We start from the raw sequence: 25,932 nt of genomic DNA on the forward strand, positions 1-25,932 counted from the left end.
ACAGTGTACACGTAAACCTATCAATCAGTGATGTAGGTTCTACAAGGCTTAAGCCCCCTTCTCACATAGCGAGATTGCTAGCGAGATCGCTGAAGCGTCACCGATTTTGTGACGCAACAGCGACCTCGCTTCGATCTCGCTACGTGTGACACGCAGCGGCGACCGGCCCCCTTGCTGGATATCGCTGATCGTGCTCGAATGTCCTGGGACATTTTTTCATCGTCGGTGACCCACTGGTCAGCGCGCATCACTTTGTTTGACGCTGACGAGCGACCTCGTTGGCGACACAGAACTCAGGGTCCCAGGCGGGAATCCTCTGAAAAGCTGCTGTGTGACAAGGTACCAACGACCGGCGAGGTTGTTACACGGATCGCCGGATTGTTGCTGCGTCGCTGAAGAGATCTGTCTGTTTGGCAGCTTACTAGCGACCATTTAGCGACGCACCAGTGATCCTTACAGGTCGTATCGTTGTCGGGATCGCTGGTGAGTCGCTAAGTGAAGCGGGACCCTTAGCATTTGAAGCACTGCTACATCTGCAGCAGAGAAAACTAAGTAGACTCACTGTTTGGATCAAGGTCTCTTTTCCTACATCATGCTGTATGAGATAGAAAAAACCTGGTGACATGGGAAAATACACAAATACAAATGTATAATAATTTATCAAACACCGTAAAATACTGGTCAAATGAGGGATGGAGACAGAAGATGGGGGTGTAATTGTAAAAGGTATTTCTAGTTTGCCATTAAAATGTAGCCCTAATTAATCAACATTGGCATTTAGGACGCCAGTCTTGATGACGGGTGCATTAAGAAGCATGAGCAAAAGTTTGTGCGAAAAGTTTTCAACATTTCAAACAGAATTCTGATGCAAACTGTTTAATGAATCCGGCTCTTAGTTCCTTTTGACTGGAGAATCTCGTTGTGTAGATGAGGAATAAGTATAATTTGCTGAGTAAAAATGAAAAAGTCACAATGCCAGTCCAGTGCTAGTCTAGACTGGTGCAAGGCTACTATGTAAATGACAGCTTGCTAAAGCGGGAGTCACACATAGCAATCTCGCTGGCGAGATCGCTGCTGAGTCACAACTGTTGTGACCAGGGCCGGCGTTATGGGCATGCAGACCAGGCAGCTGCCTAGGGCCCCCACTCCTCCAGGGGCCCCCATCCAGCGGCACATCACACAGCCGCTCTGGGGCCCCTGTGAGGCAGGTGGGCCCGCCTGCCCCCAGCGCCGACTCCCGCCGCCGCCGCACTGAAGAAGGCAGTGATGGAGGAGAGAGCGTCAGCTGACGCTACCTCTCCCATCATTCCCTGCTCTGCCTCTGACACAGCAGGGGCGCAATGACGTCATCGTGCTCTCACTGTGAGCCAGACAGAGCAGGAGGCGACAGGAGGAGACAGGAGCAGCCAGCAGCGCAGGCACGAGGAGAAGGTGAGGAGTGTTTTTTTTTGTTAATCAGTGTGAGTACTGGACTGTGTGGCCACTCTGGGGGGACTATATACTGAGCTCGGCTGTATCATACCATGCTGGGGGGGCTATATACCATGCTGGGCTGTATCATACCATGTTGGGGGGGCTATATACCATGCTGGGCTGTATCATACCATGCTGGGGAGCTATATACCATGTTGGGCTGTATCATACCATGCTAGGGGGGTTATATACCATGCTGGGCTGTATTATACCATGCTGGGGGGACTATATACCGTGCTCGGCTGTATCATACCATGCTGGGGGGGCTATATACCATGCTGGGCTGTATTATACCATTCTGGGGGGGCTATACACCATGCTGGGGGGGCTATATACCATGCTTGGCTGTATCATACCATGCTGGGGGGGCTATATACCATGCTGGGCTGTATTACACCATTCTGGGGGGGCTATATACCATGCTGGGCTGTATCATACCATGCTGGGGGGGCTATATACCATGCTGGGCTGTATCATACCATGCTGGGGGGGCTATATACCATGCTGGGCTGTATTATACCATGCTGGGGGGGCTATATACCATGCTGGGCTGTATTATACCATGCTGGGGGGCTATATACCATGCTGGGCTGTATTATACCTTGCTGTGCTGTATTAAACCTTTCTGGGGGGGCTATATACCATGCTGGGCTGTATTATACCGTGCTGGCCTGTATTATACCATTCTGGGGGGGGCTATATACCATGCTGGGCTGTATTATACAATGCTGGGCTGTATTATACCATGCTGGGCTGTATTATACCATGCTAGTGGGGCTGTATTATACCATGCTGTGCTGTATTAGACCATGCTGGGCTGTATTATACCATTCTGGGGGGCTATATACCATGCTGGGCTGTATTATACCGTGCTGGGCTGTATTACACCATTCTGGGGGCTATATACCATGCTGGGCTGCATTATACCGTCCTGGGCTGTTTTATACCATTTTGGGGGGGCTATATACCATGCTGGGATGTATTATACCAAGCTGGCCTGTATTATGCCATTCTGGGGGTTGCTATATACCATGCTGGGCTGTATTATACCATGCTGGGCTGTATTATACCATGCTGGGGGGGCTATATACCATGCTGGGCTGTATTATACCATACTGAGCTGTATTATTCCATTCTGGGGTGCTATATACCATGCTGAGCTGTATTATACCATGCTGGCCTGTATTACGCCATTCTGGGGGTTGCTATATACCATGCTGGGCTGTATTATACCATGCTGGGCTGTATTATACCATGCTGGGGGGCTATATACCATGCTGGGCTGTATTATACCATACTGAGCTGTATTATTCCATTCTGGGGTGCAATATACCATGCTGGGCTGTATTATACCATGCTGGGCTCCATCATACCATTCTGGGGGGGCTATATACCATTCGGGGCTGTATTATACCATGCTGAGCTGTATTATACCATTCTGGGGGGCTATATACCATGCTGGGCTGTATTATACCTTTCTGAGGGGCTATATACCATGCTGGGCAGTATTATACCATGCTGGGCTGTATTATACAGCCCACCATGGTATACAGCCCAGCATGGTATACAGCCTGTATACCATGGTGGGCTATATACCATGCTGGGCTGTATACCATGGTGGGCTGGGCTGTATACCATGGTGAGCTGGGCTGTATACCATGTGGTGCTGAGCTATATACCATGTGGTGCTGGGCTATATACTATGCGGCTGTGTTATATACCATGGGGGGTACATTTTACATTATATTCTATAGGGAGAAGCTGTGTTATATAATATGGGGGGCAACATTATATACTATGGGGAGATGGGCTGTATTATATTCTATTTGGGGCTACATTATATTCTATGGGGGCTGTATTATATTTATTATATTCAATGAGGGCTGCATTATACTATATGAGGAGGGCTACATTGTATTCTATGGAGGGGCTACATTATACTATATAAGGGGCTGCATTATATCCTATGAGGGGGTTGCCATATATTCTATGGAGGGGCTGCATTATACTATATGGGGGGTGGGGCTGCATTATATTCTATGGGGGGTTACATTATACTCTGTGGAGTGGCTGCATTATACTCTGGGGTAGCTGCATTATTCTCTATGGGGTGGCTGCATTATACTATAAGAGGAGGGCTGCATTATATTCTATGGGGGTTACATTATATTGTATGGTGGGGCTGCATTATACTCTGTGGGGTGGCTGCATTATGCTCTATTTGGGTGGCTGCATTATACTATATGTGTGCTGCATTATACTGTAACGAGGACTATGGGGAATACATTATATGAAGAACTATGGGGTGCATTATGCTATGGGAAGTGAATTGTACTACATGGGTGACTATGGTGGTGCATTATACTATATGGAGAACTATGAGGAGTGGGTTATACTATATGGAGGACTGAGCAGTGTATTATAATATATGGAGGGCTATGAGGAGTGTAATACACTATATGGAAGACTGAGGAGTATATTATACTATATGGAAGACTCGAGCAGTGTATTTTAATATATGGAGGGCTATAAGGAGTGTATTATACTATATGGAGGACTGAGGAGTGTATTATACTATATGGAGGACTATGAGGCAGATTATATTATATGGAGGACTCTGGAGTGTAAACTGTAGAAGTGCTGCTGATGACATGATACTGTATGGTGATCTGTTAGGGTGTGTGCACACGTTGCGGATTAGTCTGCGGCTTTTTCTACAGAGAATCCATATCTCTTGGCAGAAACCGCAGGGTAAAACACATGCATTTTTCCTGCGGATTCCTAGTATGTGTACAGCGGATTTGATGCAGGTTCTAGTGCGGTTTGTCAGTGCGGATGATAGAGAGATTGATTGATTTGTATGTCCCGGAACGTACACTGCAGCTGCGGTTCCGCAAAAAAGAAGTAACATGCTGCGGAAAATAAACCGCAGCAAATCTGCGTGGAGCATGTGCACGGCGGATTTGGTTTTCCATAGGTTTACATGGTACTGTAAACCTCATGGAAACTGCTGCAGATCCGTAGGACCAAATCTGCTGCGGATCCGCAGCAAAAACCGCAACGTGTGCACACACCCTTAGTGATCCATTAGTGATCGTTCTGTCCCCATCATTCTTTCTCAGACGGTGGAAAGAGGCCGGGAAACAAGAATTGAACGACTTCTTCAATTTTGTCGATCATTTAGCGACCTGAACTCAGTGTATGTAAATACAATCGAAATGCTTCTGTGTGATGTGCAGTATGTTAGCATTTGGGGCCCCATTTTAAACTTTGCCTAGGGCCCCACTTTGCCTAAAACCGGCCCTGGTTGTGACACAACAGCGATCTCACCAGCGAGATCGCTGTGTGTGACAGCGATCAGCGACCGGCCCCCCTGCCGGTATCGCTGATCGCTGCAAGAAACCTCTGGACATATTTTTGGTCGCTGGTCTCCCGCTGGCCAGCACGCATCGCTGCGTGTGACAGGTGGGAGACCAGCGATCAGCTGTAAAAAATAATAAAAAAAATAAAAAATATTGTTATTCTCACCTTCCGACGTCCCGCGCAGCCATCCTGCCTCTCTCCACGCTCCGGTCCCAGTGATCCTTTGCACAAATGACCGCGAGACGTCGTGACATTCTCGCGGTCATTCTCGCAAAGGATTACTCTATTTTTTTACAGGGATATGGCATCAGCGCTAACGAACACAGCGATGCCGGGCGCTCGGCATCGCTGTGCTGATCGCTGGTGAAGCTGTCTGTGTGACAGCTCACCAGCGATCACATAGCGACTTTCCAGCGATCCTGACACCTTGATATCGTTGTCGGGATCGCTGGTAAGTCGCTATGTGTGACTCCAGCTTTAGGGACATGGACCTTCATAAAAAAGTCAGTCTTTTGCCCTGAATCCAAAGTATCCCCCTCTAAGAAAGAGCTGGTGAATAGAATTAGTGACATTTGCATTGAACATGCTGAGTCCATTGTTGGTGCTGATGTAACAAGCCATTGTATCTTAAAACAAATAATGGCACCTGCAATTAAAAGTTCCCAGACATCAAAATTTGTAACACAAATGTTGGTTTGTCTCCTGTTGTTATAGTGCCCTCCTTGGGGCCAAATAGTGACAGGCACCCCAGAGAGCAGTCTATAAAAGGTCTTTATCTCAGACTATGTTATTATAGAAGATTTAGATTCTTATAACCATAAATATTTCCTTTTGAAGTAGCGTGCGCCAAGGAAAGCCATGACGAGAAAATGATGTCTTGACAATAGTAACCATGGAAAAGAACAAGTTAAAAGGGAGCATTTAAACTCATAACTAAGCTCCTTGAATTACAAAAAAAAAGATTTTGTACTTCATTGTTTTGTGGACCATGGGCCATGGGAACTTTGGCATGCAAAGCATTTAGGGAGGTGCATGGCATCATGCAGAGAGTAAATGGTTCAATCTATTAAAGGCCTGAGACTGTCCACATGAAGGGACCCAGCCAGTGTTTATTGACCTGTCATGAAATATTTCTGGAACCATAAAAATAGAGATGTGCGTATTGCTGAAAAAGCGAAAATCTTCTGCTACACTGAATGTCACGTCTGATACGTTTACTGGTGCGGGTTGAAAAATATTACAGTGATAATACAGGACTGCAGACAGAAGATGCCTTAAAAATTCAGCAGAGAAAACAAGAACATACCATCACCAAGCCAAAAGTGGACAGTTTTTGCTTTCATAATTTTTCTTCCTACTCACCTAAGTATTCCATTTTTAATACAGTTCCAGAGGTATGGGCCTTTTTTTATCTGTTCCTGATATTAATGGTCTTTATAAGGGGAATGTGTTTAGGCAGCTATATATTATTATCCTCTGAGCACCGCCCCCTTACTAAAGACCATAAAAAGCAGCAATAAAAAAATGTCCCATATCGCTGGAACTGAATGGTAGATTTGAATAAAGCAAAACAGGAATACCCAAGGGAGCAATGGCAAACAAATCAGAGCAAAAACTGGTCCTCTTTAAGGTGATCATCATATATATGAATATATTTGTGGTAATCTGTTCTCAGACCTGTGTAAATCCATTCAATTAGAATTTTCTGCGTGCAATGCTATGACTGGACTAATATTACATGGCAACTACTTACTATATATGTGTTATACCATAAATGTTCCAAGATTAAAAATATATATATATTTCTTTAGGATAAGCTATCAATGTTTGATTACTGGGGATTCGACCAACAGAATGTTCACCCTGACAACCTGCAGACCAAATAGACATTGATGCTTTCTGGATTATCACCACTCCTGCTATACTGCAGCCATCTCAGCTACTTACCACATAATCCGTATTACGGCTCAGCACATAGGGTGGGCAATCTGGTCCCGGATGACTGGCATCAGCCATGCTCATATAGACAGCACTATGTCAGGTACTGCATAAAGGAGCTGTAGCCATCTAGCTATTGTTGTCCTTTTGTTCTGATGCTCACTGGGTTCCTGGAATTAGGACTTTTGTCAATCTGAAGATTGGACCAGAAATATAAAATACTGAAATACTTAGTAAAGCTAAGACTTAATTTCCATCTGTGTTGGAAGCTCAATTAATAACCTCAGTCATTGATTCCATACAATTATGTAAAAATCGTTAGATCCCGCTGTAGTAAGTGGGGTTCATATGACATCATTTGAAACATTCATGTGATGGATCCAGCACAGTCATGAGCTCTTAGTGATATTGCGCCCATACATCTTAGATAACTTGCCTAACTGCAGTTGATAAATTGACTGACAGCCATCGCTCCTGACCCCCCTACACATATTATTATTATTATTATTATTATTTATTGTTATAGCGCCATTTATTCCATGGCGCTTTACATGTGAGGGGGGTATACATAAAAACAAGTACAATAATCTTAAACAATACAAGTCATAACTGGTACAGGAGGAGAGAGGACCCTGCCCGCGAAGGCTCACAATCTACAGATATGAACGTTCCATTAAGTCAAGCGTTCATGTGTTCTCTTTGGATAAAATGAAATACGGTAAGTCTCTTATCTCCTGGAAAAACAAAAATATTGAGCACTTGAATTCAGTCTGCCTGATCCTTCTTTTTACCAACATCCTCTTTTAGTTGAGGGAAATGAGGGGTCCCATGCACATTAATTGATGAGTTTGGCCAACCTTACTTTAATCTAATGTGCATGAGAGCCTATAATACTGGATCTAAATTCTAGGATGCCGTGCTATCGAAATCATTTCACTTAGTAGTAGGAAAGATCCCATCCTGGAACAGTAAAATGTAATACCATATGGTTTCCCAGCAGCCCACCTGGAATAGCTGACTGCAGCCTGTGTCTGCTGTGCTGTATGAAGACTATGAGCTGCACGTATTCTGCAGCTTAGTCTCAAGGCAACACTAATTAACTTAATTTCCCCGTGGATGTTGTTGATTGCTGTAAATCCATGCATACTGTTATATTGGGGAATTGCGTTAACTGCATGCATACAATACAAGAGTTATCTCCTCTAATCTGATACACAGAAACCTCTCCAAAAGACCACCTTCTTTGAGAAGGCTATTCTCCATCTGATTGGTTTGGTATCTGGTAGATCTGATATTTGTGTGTTGGATTGACAGGTTGACTATCTTATGTGTATAATTATTAGCCTCTTTTAAGAGTGGGTCAACCACCTAGAAGCCAATTTTCCCTTCTGTTTTGGGCTGGTGCCTTGAGCGAGTTTGACAACATAAGGATGTCATATGGTATTCAGCTGAAACTCATGATAGTAATGAAGCACTGACCGTGGTAGACTGACATCTATTAACCCTTTTACCCCCAAGGGTGGTTTGCCTGTTAATGACCAGGCCAATTTTTACAATTTCTGAGCACTGTCCTTTCATGAGGTAATAATTCTGGAATGTTTCCATGGATCCCGGTGATTCTGACATTGTTTTCTCGTGAAATATTGTACTTCATGTTAGTGGTAAAATTTCTTTGATATGACTAGTGATAATTTGTGGAAAAAAATGGAAATTTGGCAAAAAATTTCAAAATTTCACAGTTTTCCAAGTTTGAATTTTCATTCCCTTCAAAGGGAACCTGTCAACCCCCCCAGGGTGTTTTTAAGTAAAAGAGTCACCTTCAGCAGCACTAAAGGCCCCTTTACATTTAGCGATGCACCAGCGATCTGACCAGCCATCCGACTCAGTCAGGATCGCTGGTGCATCGTTAAATGATCGCTAGTGAGCTGTCACACAGGCAGACCTCACAGCGATGCAGCAGCGATGCAGCAGCGACGCAGCGCACAATACTCACCTTTCACACACAGCGATCCTGACGTCCTCCTGCCCACCTCCACGCGTCGCTCGTCGCCGCCAGCTGGGATCCCAGCAGGAAGTGCCCGACGAGAAATGGAGCCGGACATTCTCGCGCGATCAGCGATGGACAGCAGGGGAGCTGGTCGGAGGTAAGTATCACACATAGCGATATTGCTAGCGATATCGCTATAACATCACAAAATCGGTGATGTTATAGCGATATCGCTATGTGTAAAATCCCCTTTAGGCTGCACTCTGTGAAGGTGGCTCTTCCACTTCTGACCCCCAGTAACGCTGAAATATTAACTTTCATAAATAGCTCCTCATACCTCTAATGCGTCCCATAGGAATAGTGTGTCCCCCTGAAGCAGCTGCCTCCCTGCCGTCCATCATGTCACTGCAGCATCTGGGCCCCGCCTCCCATAGCCATCCATCATGCCCCTGTGCTGCCGTCTGGGCCCTGCCTCCCATAGATGTCCATCATGCCCCATGCTGCCGTCTGGGCCCCGCCTCCCATAGACATCCATCATGCCCCTGCTCTGCTGTCTGTGCCCCGCCTCCTTCTGTCTCCTCTGCCAGCGCCTGCTCTGTGAAAACAGTTCTCGGGCATGCGCAGTGCGCGCTGCCCGTGAACTGACATCAGGCGATCACACCTGTGTGTTGTGAAGGCCCCAGATCCTGCTCCGCAGTGTGTGTGTTATGAATACCTGGAATTGAGATCAGACGCCAAGTCGCGTTTGGAGAGTCCCTAAACAGTGGAAGCCCCCCACAAATGACACCATTTTGGAAATTAGACCCCCCAAGATGTGTGGTGAGCACTTTGAGCCCCCAAGGGCTTCACAGAAGTTTATAACGTAGAGCTGTAAAATTAAACCCTTCATTCCCGGAGCTTTTTTCAATTTTTCAATTTCGTTTTTCGCTCCCCTTCTTTCCAGAGCCATAACTTTTTATTTTTCAATCAATATGGCCATGTGATGGCTTATTTTTTGCGGGACGAGTTGTACTTTTAAATGACATCATTGGTTTTACCATGTCGTGTACTCGAAAATGGGAAAAAAATCTCAAGTGCGGTGAAATTGCAAAAAAAGTGCTATCCCACACTTGTTTTTTGCTTGGCTTTTTTGCTAGGTTCACTAGATGGTAAATCTAACCTGCCAATATGACTTGACAGCAGGATTTAACTAGTTAATAGGAGCGGGCAGACGGTGATTCTGCTTGCGCCTATTGCGGGCACATGTCAGCTGACATGTCGCGGCCTTGAGGTGGGCTCACCGCCGGAGCCCCTCAAAGCGGGGATCCTTACCGATGACGTACTATTCTGTCATTGGTAAGGAAGGGGTTAAAAAATCATATTTTTTTCCAAAAAATTATATTTTCACCCTCAATTTTTTATCTTCCCAAGGGTAACAGAAGAAATTGGACCCAAGAAGTTATTTTGAAATTTGCCCTGAGTATACTGGTACTTCATATGTGGGAGTAAACTACTGTTTGGGCGCATGGCACATCTCGGAATGGATGGAGCGCCATTTGACTTTATCAATGCAGAATTGGCTGGAATTGAGATCGGACTCCTTGTCGCGTTTGGAGAGCCCCTGATGTGCCTAAACAGTGGAAATCCCCCACAAATGACCCCAATTTGAAAACTAGCTCCCCCAAGGAAATTTTCTAGATGTGTGGTGAGAACTTTGAACCCCCAAGTGTTTATAATGCTTGGCCGTGAAAAAAAATCATTTTTTTCCCACAAAAATGACTTTTTAGCCCTAAATTTTTTATTTTCCCAAGGGTAACCAGAGAAATTGGTCCTCAAAAGTTGTTGTCCAATTTGTCCTGAGTACGCTGGTACCCCATATGTGGGAGAAAACTACTGTTGGGCACACATCGGGGCTCGGAAGGGAAGTAGTGATGTTTTGGAATGCAGACTTTGATGGAATGGTTTGCGGGTGTAATTTTCCTTTTGCAGAGCCCCTGATGTGCCTCAGTAGTGGAAACCTCCCACAAGTCACCCCATTTTGGAAACTAGACCCCCTAAGGAACTTATCTAGATAAGTGGTGAGAACTTTGAACCCCCAAGTGTTTCACTAAAATTTAGAGATAAAAATAATTTTTTAGCCCCCAATTTTTTATTTTCCCAAGGGTAATAGAAGAAATTGGACCCCAAAAGTTGTTGTCCAATTTGTCCTGTGTACGCTGGTACCCTATATGTGGAAGAAAACTACTGTTTTGGTGCATGTGAGAGCTTGGAAGAGAAGTAGTGACGTTTTGGAATGTAGACTTTGATGGAATGGACTGCGGGCATCATGTCGCATTTGGAGAGCCCCTGATGTGCCTATACAGTGGGAATGCCCCACAAGTGACCCCATTCTGGAAACTAGACCCCCCCAAGGAACTTATCTAGATGTGCCTTAACAGTGACAATGCCCAACAAGTGCCCCCTTTTTGGAACTAATCTACTGATTCCTGGTATGTGAATTTTATAAGTGACCCTGGGTCTCACTGCAGTTCAGCCCTAATAACAGAGCCCATTGACCGGATGTAACTGCAGTGACTTCAGTGAGATTCACGCTAGCACCGTGAGCACTCACAGTGCCAACGGGGATCTCACCGAATCTCACCACAGCTCAGCCCGTCTGGAATGGATCCAATGACCGGAAGTAACCTCTATGACATCACCCCTGGTTACTGATGCTGCATTCCCAGCAGCTCATTCACCAGTGGTTCTCAGCATGGAGGGTCGCATCTTGGCACCATCCAAGTTGAAAACTAATGTTGTAATGTTTGGCTGCTGTCACACGCTAAAAGACGCTTTTTATTGCAAAAAATAGTTTTTGCATCACTACATTTTGAGAGCTAAAATTTTTCCATATTTTGGCCCACAGAGTCATGTGAGGTCTATTTTTTGTGGGACGAGCTGACATTTTTATTGGTACCATTTTCAGGCCCATGATATCTTTTGATCGTTTTCTATTCCGATTTTTGGGAGACAGAATGAGCAAAAACGTGCAATTCATTATTTTCTTTTTCTGGGGGGTTAATACCGTTCCGTGTGTGGTAAAATTGATATGGCAGCTTTATTCTTCGGGTCAGTTCAATGACAGCGATACCTCATTTATGTAATTTTTTATGTTTTGGCGATTTTATACAATAAAAACTATTTTATAGAAAAATAATTGTTTTTGCATCACTTCATTTTGAGCGCTATAACTTTTTTATTTTTCCGTTGATGAAGCTGTATGCCGGCTTGTTTTTTGTGGGACAAGATGATGTTTTCAACAGTATCATGATTATTTATATCTGTCTTTTTGATGCATGTTATTCCACTTTTTGTTCGGCAGTATGATGGTAAAGCATTATTTTTTGCCTTGTTTTTTTTTTCTACGCTATTCACTAAAGGGGTTAACTAACGGGACAGTTTTAATAGGTCACATCATTACAGACGTGGCGATACCAAATATGTGTACTTTTTTTTTTCATTCAAATATTTATTTAGAGATAGAATATATATACTGATTTTTTTATTATGTTTTATTTTTTTTCTATATTTTTACAATTATTTAAAGTTTTAATTTTTTCACTTTTTCCTTACTTTTTTACTTAGTCCCACTATGGGACAATCATTTTTTCCAGGCTGATCGCTTCTATGGAAGCAGCATCTGCATGCTATATGAGCGGTCAGCGCTCCACTGACAGAGAGAGTCTTGCTGATCATGCACTGTGCATAATCAACAAAGTTTACTTAGCTCTCGTGACCCGGATGTCATCATGACAACATCCGGCTTACCATGGCAACGATCAGGACCCCGTGTCACGCCGCTGGGTCTCTGGTCCAAAGGCAGAGGGGCTGCCAGCCCCTGTGTGTGCTTCCGAATGCTGAGATCTTGTCAGATCATAGTATTTGGGGATTTAAAGTGCCAGGAGTGGTCTGTGACTGCTCCTGGCACCTAGTGCTGGGTGTTAGCAGTGAGAATCAGCTGACGATTTTCTGTGCTCCCCTCGTGAGCGTGGCCGATCGCTTAGACGTACTATTCCGTCCATGGTCAAATTGTGCCAGGTCACATGGACGGCATAGTATGTCTGATGTCAGACTGGGGTTAAAAGGGCTTCCAGGGAAAAGCTTTGCGTAAGACCCTCCATCTAGCAGGTCTCAGGGGAACCCTGGCCTTTACTCTTTAAGCCTAAGGGGCCCGTTACACATAGCGATATTGCTGTAGCGTCACTGATTTTGTGACGTAGCAGCGATATTGCTAGCAATATCACTATGTCTGATACTTACCTCTGACCGGCTCCCCCCGCTGCTCTTCGCTGGTCGCGCGAGAACGTCCTGGACCATTTCTCATTGGGCGCTTCCTGCTGGGCTTCCTGCGGCGCCGACGAGCAACGTGTGTATGCGGGGGAGGACGTCAGGATCGCCGCGTCTGACCGGTAAGTAGCGACCCCCGACCCCTGCTATGTCGCTGGTGAGATCTGCCTGTGTGGCAGCTCACTAGCGACCACTTAGCAATGCACCAGCGATCCATATCGTTGTCAGGATCGCTGGTGCATCACTAAGTTTAACGGTACCCTTAGACATGAATCACAACAGATTGTCTGCTGGCCAGTGGAGCAGACTGGCAAACAATAGTCTGAATACAGGTCAGAACCAGGAGGTCAAAGGCAGGAAAACATTGAGAGGCAGTTGGGTACTAAAAACACAAAGTGAAATCTCAGATGGTCGGATGGTTATGAAAGGTTGAGTTAGAGCAGAGATGAAGCGTTGAACAAGAGTAAGTATAACTAGTAGCCTGAGACTGAATGCTGTGAGTGTAAATATGGAGGAGATTCCCAAGGCTCCCACCACAGAGCTAACTACACTGAACCAGCCCTGTGTTGCAAGACACAAAGAACTGCAAGAAGGACAAGTCCCAGGTATCCAAATATTAAATTGTAACATGCTTCCATCAACCAGCAGCGTATGCAGTATCAGTCCAGTGCCTCCTAGCAACTAAGGCAAAGGATTATGGAGCATATTCAGACACTGATGATCGTAGTTATTTATATAGGGACCATCTACGAAATAATGCTGGTCTATGATCTAAATCTGTGGCCTTGTGTATGTTTTATTCTAAGATGACATGCCATGAGTGGCTGTGGGGCTAACATTGTGGTGATTGTGTCATTACTAGAGTTGAGCGAAACGGGTCGAAAAATTTCAAAAGTCCCCGACTTTTGGCAAAGTCGGGTTTCATGAAACGAAACCCGACCCTAGGATGAGGTCGGCCACGAGGTCGGCGACTTACGCGCCAAAGTCGCGTTTCAAAAGTTTGTTTTGCGCTCTTTTTCAGCCAATCAGGATCCATGGACACTGTGGGCAACGTGATGTGACATAGGCAGGGGTCACCACCATCTTTCAGAAGGGCATGCAAGTGATTGGCTTGCTTTGGTGGGCGTCACAGGGGGTATAAAAGGGCGTGCATGCCGACCGCCATCTTACTTCTGCCGATCTCAGTATAGGGAGAGGTTGCTGCTGATTCTGTAGGGAGAGCGTTAGGCAGGGAAGAAGACAAAAAAACTGCTTCTGCTGCTAGCGATTTGGCCTGCACAACACACCAGTCACTGTGTGTGCAATGCAAGGGGAGGCTATATAGTGGTGTATCAGTGGTGTTGGTTGTTGGGCTGCCTTCTAAGGCTTCCTGACATTCCTGCATTGCTGTTTACCCACTGCTCCGCAAACTGCTTTTTTAAAAGCAATCCCAATTTTTTTTTTTTGTCCTGCTGAGAAGAAAAAAAACCTGCTTCTGCTGCTAGCAATTTGGCCTGCACAACACACCAGTCACTGTGTGTGCAGTGCAAGGGGAGGCTATATTGTGGTGTATCAGTGGTGTTGGTTGTTGGGCTGCCTTTTAAGGCTTCCTGACAGGCTGGCATTGCTGTTTACCCACTGCTCCGCAAACTGCTTTTTTAAAAGCAATCCAATCTCCCTTATCCTCTAGTCACTTTTGTCACAGCTGTGCCATCGAGCCTGTGACATAGCGCTCAGATATTCATTGGGCCTCACACAATCCAAAAGTGTCCAGTGTCCAAAAGTGTGTGCAGAGATTCAAAATCTCCCTTATCCTCTAGTCACTTTGGTCACAGCTGTGCCATCGAGCCTGTGACATAGCGCTCAGATATCAGTGGGCCTCACACAATCCAAAAGTGTCCAGTGTCCAAAAGTGTGTGCAGAGATTGAAAAATCTCCCTTATCCTCTAGTCACTTTGGTCACAGCTGTGCCATCGAGCCTGTCACATAGCGCTCAGATATTCATTGGGCCTCACACAATCCAAAAGTGTCCAGTGTCCAAAAGTGTGTGCAGAGATTCAAAATCTCCCTTATCCTCTAGTCACTTTGGTCACAGCTGTGCCATCGAGCCTGTCACATAGCGCTCAGATATTCATTGGGCCTCACACAATCCAAAAGTGTCCAGTGTCCAAAAGTGTGTGCAGAGATTCAAAATCTCCCTTATCCTCTAGTCACTTTGGTCACAGCTGTGCCATCGAGCCTGTCACATAGCGCTCAGATATCAGTGGGCCTCACACAATCCCAAAGTGTCCAGTGTCCAAAAGTGTGTGCAGAGATTCAAAATCTCCCTTATCCTCTAGTCACTTTGGTCACAGCTGTGCCATCGAGCCTGTCACATAGCGCTCAGATATTCATTGGGCCTCACACAATCCAAAAGTGTCCAGTGTCCAAAAGTGTGTGCATAGATTCAAAATCTCCCTTATCCTCTAGTCACTTTGGTCACAGCTGTGCCATCGAGCCTGTCACATAGCGCTCAGATATTCATTGGGCCTCACACAATCCTAAAGTGTCCAGTGTCTAAAAGTGTGTGCAGAGATTCAAAATCTCCCTTATCCTCTAGTCACTTTGGTCACAGCTGTGCCATCGAGCCTGTCACATAGCGCTCAGATATTCATTGGGCCTCACACAATCCAAAAGTGTCCAGTGTCAAAAAGTGTGTGAAGAGATTCAAAATCTCCCTTATCCTCTAGTCACTTTGGTCACAGCTGTGCCATCGAGCCTGTCACATAGCGCTCAGATATTCATTGGGCCTCACACAATCCAAAAGTGTCCAGTGTCTAAAAGTGTGTGCAGAGATTCAAAATCTCCCTTATCCTCTAGTCACTTTGGTCACAGCTGTGCCATCGAGCCTGTGACATAGCGCTCAGATATCAGTGGGCCTCACACAATCCCAAAGTGTCCAGTGTCCAAAAGTGTGTGCAGAGATTCAAAATCTCCCTTATCCTCTAGTCACTTTGGTCACAGCTGTGCCATCGAGCCTGTCACATAGCGCTCAGATATTCATTGGGCCTCACACAATCCAAAAGTGTCCAGTGTCCAAAAGTGTGTGCAGAGATTCAAGATCTCCCTTATCCTCTAGTCACTTTGGTCACAGCTGTGCCATCGAGCCTGTGACATAGCGCTCAGATATCAGTGGGCCTCACACAATCCAAAAGTGTCCAGTGTCCAAAAGTGTGTGCAGAGATTCAAAATCTCCCTTATCCTCTAGTCACTTTGGTCACAGCTGTGCCATCGAGCCTGTCACATAGCGCTCAGATATCAGTGGGCCTCGCACAATCCAAAAGTGTCCAGTGTCCAAAAGTGTGTGCAGAGATTCAAAATCTCCCTTATCCTCTATTCACTTTGGTCACAGCTGTGCCATCGAGCCTGTCACATAGCGCTCAGATATCAGTGGGCCTCACACAATCCAAAAGTGTCCAGTGTCCACAAGTGTCTGCAGAAATTCAAAATCTCCCCTGTCCTATAGACACCTTGTACCTTGTTTTACATTACTATATATTTTGTTGGATTTTGTCTACATTTCTACCAAAAATGAGGAAGGCTGGTGGAAGAGGCCGTGGAATTGGGCGGGGGTTGGCAGCTGGTAATGATGGTGTTGGTGGTGGATCTGATGGTAGTGGCAAGAGCAAAATAGGACCGAATGCAGGAGGTGTTGAGCCTGCGTCATCTTCTGGCTACATAAGGCCTCGAACGCTTAGTTTTCTAGGAGTTGGCAAACCGCTTTTAAAGCCAGAGCATCAGGAAAAAGTTTTGTCTTACATTGCTGACTCAGCCTCCAGCTCTATCGCCTCCTCTTCTTCAGTTGTAAAAAGTAAAAGCACTGAGTCGTCATTGGAGGCTCATGTTCATGAACCACACCTTTCCTTGTGTCCTTCACCCCAACCAAGATTGAAGGATGACGCAGGCCATACTACTGATTACTCCATGGAGCTGTTTTCACATACCATGCCTGGATTATCAAGTCAAATGGTGAATTACCCAGGCCAAGATGAATCTGACATGGAGTGCACTGATGCACAGCCGCTGATGGATGATTCTGCTGGTACATTCACTCAGAGCACTACATTGTCCTCGCAGTGTACAGAGCCAGATTCTGACCCTGATGAGACTCAGGTGCCCCTTCCTGCACACTATACCACCATACACGGTGACACAGAGGAAGGTGCACATGACATAGAAGAGGAGGTGATGGATGACCCAGTTGTTGACCCAGATTGGCATCCATTGGGGGAAGAGGGTGCTGCTTCCAATAGCTCAGATGAGGAGCATCCACAGCAGACATCGACATCGCAACAGCTGTTATCTGGCAGGCCCGTAGCACTCCAAAGACAGGTTCCAAACATCAAAAGAGTTGCTGGACAGCTTGTCCAGAGGGTCAAAAGATCACAGCGTGCTAGGCCGCAAAATGTCTGCCAAAGTAGGAAGAGTGCAGTGTGGCACTTTTTTGAACAAAATCCTCATGATCAGGCCAAGGTTATCTGTAAGAAGTGCGCAAAGACCTTTAGCCGAGGGAAAAATCTGAAAAATTTGAATACCAGTTGCATGCTTAGACATTTAACCAGCATGCACTTGCAAGCGTGGACACAACACCAAACCTCAAGTGCCACATGTGCAACTGATCACAACGAAGGTAGTTAGCAACACTACATTGTTTCCCCCACTGTAAGCCCACCGGTTAGCACATCAGCAAATGTTGAGGTGTCGTTGCAAGGCCACAGCAGTCAGGGAATCCCACTGTTATATCAACGAAAGACTGATTCTAGGCCATCAGAAAGAACACCAACTCCATCACCATCATCAACCCTCTCTCAGTCCGCCCTGTCCACCGCTACTTCCACCATATGCAGCTCTCAAGTCCAGCTCACCCTCCCAGACACTATGAGTAGGTCAAGAAAGTACTCAGTCTCTCATCCGCGTACACTGGGTTTGAACGCCCACATTGCCAAACTAATCTCGTTTGAGATGATGCCCTTTCGGTTGGTGGAAAGGACAGCTTTCCGCGAACTCATGGCCTATGCAGTACCACGCTATGACCTACCCAGTCGCCACTTCTTCTCTCGCAAAGCCATCCCAGCCCTCCACCATCATGTGAAAGACCGCATTGTCCATGCACTCAAGCAGTCAGTGAGCGGAAAGGTGCACCTCACAACTGATGCATGGTCCAGTCGGCATGGCCAGGGCCGTTACGTGTCCATCACTGCGCATTGGGTTAATGTGGTGGATGCAGGGTCCACAGGGGACAGCGGTGGTGGGACAGTGCTGCCTAGCCCACGGTATAGGAAACAGTTGGCTGTAGGCGTTCGACCCTCCTCCTCCTCCTCCAGAAGCGAAAGCTCGTCCACAGAGCGCAGTCGTACGAGCACTCCATCTGCAGCTGCCACTGTTGCACACGATGTGTCCCCCTATCGAGCAGCTAGTGGAAAGCGTCAGCAGGCTGTGTTGCAGATGATGTGTTTGGGCAACAGACACACCGCCAAGGTGCTGGCCGAGTACTTGAAGCGACAAACTGAGTCATGGCTGGGCAGTGTACATCTTGAGGCAGGCAAGGTAGTTAGTGATAACGGCCGTAATTTTGTGGCAGCCATAGCCCTTTCAAAACTCAGCCACATACCTTGCTTGGCTCACACCTTGAACCTGGAGGTGCAGTGCTTCCTCAAAAATTATCCGGAATTAACAGCCCTGCTCCAGAAGGTGCGAAGACTGTGCGCGCACATCCGCCGGTCGCCTGTACACTCCATTCGTATGCAGAAGCTGCAGCGATTGCTCCACCTTCCCAACCACCGCCTCATTATCGACATTGCAACAAGGTGGAACTCCATCCTGCACATGGTGGAGCGGCTGTGCGAGCAGAGGCAGGCCATAATGCATTTGTGGGAGGATACACGGCCAGGCACTTTGAGAGCAGACATGGAGTTGACAGGTGTGCAGTGGTCGAAGCTGAAAGACCTCTGTAAAGTCCTTCAGTGTTTTGAGGAATGCACACGGCTGGTAAGCGCAGACGACGCCATCCTAAGCATGAGCATCCCACTTATGCGTCTGCTCATGCAAACTTTGACGCACCTTAAGGAGCAGGCGTCTGCAGCCAATGTTGATGAGGAGGAAGAGGAGGAGGGAATCCTTGATGACATTCAGCCATTGTCTGCTCAGGGACCTCTCCTGGACGAGGTGGAGGAAGAAGAGGAGGAGGAGGATGATGATGGGGATGATTACTTAGGGGAGGAGGATGCATCTCATGGGGCAAGTGAAAATGTTGGCGTGGCAAGGTCTGGTACAGGGTTTGTGCGTGACTGGAGGGATGTGGATTTGCCAGAAAGTGCTCCTCCACCCAGCACTCGCAGTGCATCATTGACACCGGGAACATTGGCCCACATGTCAGATTATGCCTTGCAGATCCTAAAAAGGGACCCCCGCATTGCCAAAATGATGAACGATGACGACTACTGGTTGGCCAGCATCCTGGATCCACGCTATAAAGGCAAATTACAAAACATCATGCCACAGGAGAACCTTGACCTAATATTGGCTAATAAACAAGCAACTCTGGTAAATCGGTTGCTTGAGGCATTCCCAGCACACAGCAGCGGTGATGGTTCTCACACGAGCCGTACGGGCCGGGGGCAGCTTGGCAGAGGTGTTCGTGGTGCACACAGCAGAAGTGGCGTTGGAGACAGGGGTTTCATGACAATGTTGTGGACTGATTTTTCAAATACCGCTCACACAACTGGTAATACTGCATCGATGGAAAGTGACAGGAGACAGCAGTTGTCAACTATGGTTACAAACTACTTTTCCTCCCATATCGATGTTCTCCCACACAGGTCATTCCCCTTTGACTATTGGGCCGCTAAACTGGACACCTGGCCTGAATTGGACCAATATGCCTTACAGGAGCTCGCTTGCCCAGCTGCAAGTGTGCTATCGGAAAGAGTCTTCAGTGCAGCTGGATCAATCCTGACAGAAAAAAGGACCCGTCTGTCAACCCAAAATGTGGATGATCTAACCTTCATTAAAATGAACCATGCATGGGTTTCCAAGGATTTTGTCCCACCTTCCCCTGATGACACATAGGGTGACAGAAAAATGTCTTGCTTTGGTCCACCTCTTCCTGGGACTTCACCTATTTCGCCTTTTGCATCAGCTGAATGTCCAACATCAACATATGCCACTTTCTAAAACTCCCTAACTGTGCTGCCTCCCCCCCCATGACCGGGGTCACCACCTAGCGCACGACACCGTGCGAGTGCCGTTGCCCTGGACAGGTGGGTAGGCCGACTCTTGGGCGCGGGCACTGGCACAGGGTCCCTCATAGTGCAATCAAGTGTCTCTGACGGTGGTGGTGCACACCCGCCGTCAGACACACCGCTGTACTATGAGGGGCCCAGTGCCAGTACCGACGCCCACGAGTGGGCCCCCCTTGCTTGGGCAGGGCCCCAGCATTTGCAATCTTTACCTCTCCCTGCTCCTCCTCTGTGTAATCTGGGCCGTCAAATCCATACTGTGCCTGACACCGTCTGAGCCTGCCTCCTGATGTATAGACATATATTTTGAATGTGTACGCTATCCATACATGTTATCTGGGGATACGGTACCCTTTCTAACCTTTGTGTAATCACGTGCAATCCATACTGGGCCTAACACCGTCTGAGCCTGCCTCCTGAGACATATATTTTGAATGTGTACGCTATCCATACATGTTATCCGGGGATACGGTACCCTTTCTAACCTTTGTGCAATCACGTGCAATCCATACTGGGCCTAACACCGTCTGAGCCTGCCTCCTGAGACATATATTTTGAATGTGTACGCTATCCATACATGTTATCCGGGGATACGGTACCCTTTCTAACCTTTGTGCAATCACGTGCAATCCATACTGGGCCTAACACCGTCTGAGCCTGCCTCCTGAGACATATATTTTGAATGTGTACGCTATCCATACATGTTATCCGGGGATACGGTACCCTTTCTAACCTTTGTGCAATCACGTGCAATCCATACTGGGCCTAACACCGTCTGAGCCTGCCTCCTGAGACATATATTTTGAATGTGTACGCTATCCATACATGTTATCCGGGGAAACGGTACCCTTTCTAACCTTTGTGCAATCACGTGCAATCCATACTGGGCCTAATACCGTCTGAGCCTGCCTCCTGATGTATAGACATATATTTTGAATGTGTACGCTATCCATACATGTTATCTGGGGATACGGTACCCTTTCTAACCTTTGTGCAATCACGTGCAATCCATACTGGGCCTAACACCGTCTGAGCCTGCCTCCTGAGACATATATTTTGAATATGTACGCTATCCATACATGTTATCCGGGGATACGGTACCCTTTCTAACCTTTGTGCAATCACGTGCAATCCATACTGGGCCTAACACCGTCTGAGCCTGCCTCCTGAGACATATATTTTGAATGTGTACGCTAACAATACATGTTATCCGGGGATACGGTACCCTTTCTCACCTTTGTGCAATCACGTGTAATCCATACTGGGCGTGAGAACGGCTGGCGAGATGTTAAGCAAGCTACAGCACCTGTGGTTTGCACACGTAAGTTTTTCATTTTTTCAGGAATGACGGTTAGGCCTAATTCCGGAACTGCGGTTGACCTGCACTTACTGGGAAATCATTGTTCGCGGGTAATAATTGTAATCAGTGATCCCCATCACTAACGTTGTTCAGCGGGTTATCTGCACCTGTAAGCGACAAACGCTGGCCTTTTCAGTGTAGCGCACATGCAGCCACGGACATGTAAGGGCATGACACACCAGTTATTGGCTAATCTCATGTGCCAGAGCCTCACGTGTCCCTCTAGTAAGCCGGACTCGGACCGCGGGGCATGAAGGAGTCTCGTTCGTTAACGGAATTAAGCTTGCAATGTGTGCATCTGTTCTGTAGCTGGCATGGTTGAGGTTTCCCAGGTGGAGTCGAATTTAACCGTAGGCTCCACTCCTGGTGGTGCCCTTCTGGACATTCCTTTAAGGTTCAGCTTTGCAACCATACTGCCCACGTAAAACAAACACTTTGCCTTCATGAACGCTGTTTGGAGGGTCATGACTCGTGGGAATAACGCCGCCCAATCAGTTAACCTGCTAGAGAGATCCTTCGTTGCTCCCAAGCATGACATCACACTCCCTAGGAAGAAGGTAATGCCACTGTGGCGACCGTACTCCTGGGGGCGACACAAGTGCACTGATGCCCAGCCACTGCTCGATGAATCTGCTGGTACATTGACCCAGACCACTACATTCCCCTCGCACGCTACCCGGCCTGAATCTGACCCTGATGTAACTCAGGTTACCCTTCCCATATACAGTTCCATCTTACACGGTGACAAAGAGGAAGCTGCAGATGAAAGTGCAGGTTCGGCCCACCCGCCATCAGACACACCACCATACTATCAGGGGCCCTGTGCCAGTGCCGTCGCCAACGAGTGGGCCCCCCCTGCTTGCCCAGGATCACAGCACTTGCAAAGTTGAAATACTGTGCAGTGAGATGGAAGATGGGGACGACGAGGAGTCTAGACTAGTACAGGGATTCCCTAGCGAGGAGACTTATTTGATTGTTTTCAATGTTGGGACAGCAATTTTTGGGGAGCACTATACTCTGGAGAATGATAGATGGGGCCCACCATACACTGGAACATTCCAAAGGTGGACATCAGACACTGGAGCAGCATTTACAGGGCCCATTATACACTAGAGCATTAGAAATGGGGCCCATTATGTTTGGAGCATTATTTGGGCCCATAAGACAGTGCAGCTTCATCCATGGGGACCAACATATACTTTAGCATTATGTGGAGCTCATCATATACTGTTTCAAACATTATATGGGACCAATGATTCTGTATGGAGAAATAGATGGGCCTCGTCATGAGATGTAAAAAGTGAGGTATTTTTCATTGTACTATACCGCTATTTCTCTGCCGTATCGGAGCATGATGAGTTGTGGTATGTGTTAAAGGGGCGCTCTTTCGCCCAGGGCACATGAAAACCTGCAGCCAGCCCTCCCCCCCACAACTTTAGCCAAATAACCCCCATTTTTCAGTGCGTAACTTGTATTATGAAGTTAATTAAGGTTGACAAGCTTAAGAAAGAAGAATTGATGCTTTTGGCATTCAAATGGGCACTGTAGGTGTGTTTCCTGTCCTCCTCTCACTGCAGACTTTTATTCCCCATTGACTTACATTGGGTTTCGTGTTTCGGGACGACCCCGACTTTTCCCTATAATCGGACGATCTTGCTCGACCCGACTTTTGGAAAAGTCGGGTTTCACGAAACGAAACGCGACCCTAAAAAACCAAAAGTCGCTCAACTCTAGTCATTACCTTAATGTTTCGCTAAGGAAACACCTCTGGAGTTTTCCTAATAAATTCTAAAACTATTTTCATCTATTTTCATGGTTGATTGACTTATAACTACTACTGTTTCTGATCAACTGAGTTGAGGTGGACTGTACAATCCCCTGAACAGATTAAAGAATATTGCACCAATAGGAAAGCCTCACCTGCCTTGTATACATGCTGAAAATTAATATGAGGTATTTTATTATTACTTTAAGTAAACATAATTATAGCTACTTGCTTCCTAATCTGTGTACATATAACCGTCACATGGAAGGAAGGTGTTTACAGTTTTTAACTAATTTTATAGGGTACTTGGAAATTAACTTACTGACCTTCTTATTTCCTTCCTTTCCATTTTTCCTGTCTGTTTCCTGTCTGCCACTAACCAAAATGTTCCTTAATGTATTACCAATTGGGAAAGAAAAACATGATAACTAGATTGAAGAAAGGCCCCATAGTTTTGTCAGTGTACCACTAAAAACAGAACAATTAATAAAGGGTCATTCATTACTTCGCATTCACCTAAGTATGTCTCGTGCTCTTAGTATCATTTGAAACTGTCTGATTTTTGTACAGGAAGCTGTGCTAGAAATTAGTATGTAAAAAAACAACCCAAAAAATATTTAAGGGACTTAGAATCTCTACTATGTAGTTATTATTATTATTATTATTATTATTATTATTATTATTATTATTATTATGTTAGACACATTCATACTATAAGAGCATGCAATATACGATTAGCTTATCATTGCAAGTGATTATATTATTTAGAATAACAGATAAAAAGCTATATAATATTTATTTAACATTTTTAATACTTAATGATTTTATAATGAAATAAACATTTAATTTGCAATGTACATCTCTTTCTTCTATAGCCCATATTTCTCTATCCATGTGTCTTAGGATCTGATCTGTTCACATGTTACAGAAAAAAATAATAATATATGTATATGTCTATATATATAATCAAACACTATTTTTATGTAGCTATAGAAGATATATATCTATCTTCTATATCCTGTTTTCATTTGGTTTTGTATACAATCCAGTTCCATTTGCATTTCCTTCCTTCAATATTCCTTATTTTCCATATCATGTTGCTTCAGCTTAAACATTAAACAGAATATATTACAGTTGGTTTAGGCAGCCACATGTGCACTGAATAAACCTTGCACCACAGCTCCTATGTGTTATTATGTGAACATGTCCCGTGGAATTATTCACTGCTGGTAACTCACTAGTCCTTAGTAACTGGCTCCATCTAGTGTTTTACTGACATTGCTGCTCTGTTCCCATGGGAAAACCATTGGCGAGTTGCCTAATCCTGCAGGGAGTCAGATTTTTATTGTTGCTAAAATTAAATTTAGAAAATCCTGATCAAGATGTGTTCTCTTAAACCAGTAATCATGCTTTAAGTAATCAGATTGAAGCCAGAGAATTTAGTTATATTTAGGAAACATAGGTGAGTATATAGTACTGCTTGTAATTGTCAGCACATATTCTAAAAACAAAAAGCTAAATACTCCATACATTTAACTTTAGATATACAGAGCAGTTATTTTTAGGAGATTTCATTTTTATCTAATGTGAATTACTCTATTCCGAAAGTAGAATGCAATGAAATATAAGATAAAATCTTACATTCATAGCATCTATTTATGTAATGCCTTTATTGACCACTTCTCCAAGTGACTTTTATACTTTCTGCTGACATTCCCACCATCATCATGGATGACTTCAACATTCTCACTGATACCCGCGAGCCTTCAGCCTCCAAACTTCTGTCACTTGCTTCATCCTCTGGTCTTACCCAGTGGTCCTCCGCAGCCACCCACACGGATGGACATACGTTAGACCTCATCTTCACCAGCCTCTGCTTCCTATCTATCCTCACAACTTTACCTCTCCCCCTATCTGACTACCATCTACTCTTTTTCTCATGCCTGTCCTCCTCACTTGTCCCCCATGTCCAGCAACTAGTGCATCCCCACAGAAGCCTTGCACGTGTAGACACTCACCACTCTCTGACTCTATTCTGCCTCTCTCCTCCATATCTTCACTCCACGACACAGGCAGTCACACTGTTTTCTACAACACCACACTCACATCAGCTCTTGACTCTGTTGCCTCTTTCATGCATGATTGAGTGCGACCAATCAATAGACAACCCTGGAACAACAACCTCACTAAAAAGCTTCACCAAATGTCCAGAGTGGCTGAGCGGTGCTGGAAGAAAACCCACTTACAACTTTGATACAGGAAAGATGTATATCTTTGTACCGTGTTAGCCAGTAGATAGAATAATATTCAGAATTGAGAGTCCTCAGTAGTTGATACCTTTTAATGGCTAACTGAAAAGATGGTAATACATTGCAAGCTTTCGAGACTACTCAAGTCTCTTCATCAGGCTAGACTAATACAAAATCTGAAGTCACATATTTATGCACAATACAGCCTAGAAAAAATGCAATAGATAAGACAAGTG

General features: G+C 45.6%; 2 protein-coding genes across 2 annotated transcripts in view; one reads left to right on the plus strand and one right to left on the minus strand.

Moving 5' to 3' along the window:
- The window catches only part of BMPER (BMP binding endothelial regulator), a 495,935-nt gene that overhangs the window by 161,565 nt on the left and 308,438 nt on the right, over positions 1-25,932 (plus strand). The gene's annotated exons all lie outside the window — the stretch shown is intronic.
- The window catches only part of LOC141052605 (uncharacterized), a 31,814-nt gene continuing 30,399 nt past the window's right edge, over positions 24,518-25,932 (minus strand). The window contains exon 5 of the mRNA XM_073549826.1: positions 24,518-24,553. Within this exon, the coding sequence (XP_073405927.1) occupies positions 24,518-24,553 (36 nt within the window). The remainder of the gene's footprint in view (positions 24,554-25,932) is intronic.

This window comes from Dendrobates tinctorius, unplaced genomic scaffold (genome assembly GCF_039654945.1).
Source record: "Dendrobates tinctorius isolate UK_male_01 unplaced genomic scaffold, ASM3965494v1 ptg000162l, whole genome shotgun sequence".
Classification (NCBI taxonomy): Eukaryota; Metazoa; Chordata; class Amphibia; order Anura; family Dendrobatidae; genus Dendrobates; species Dendrobates tinctorius.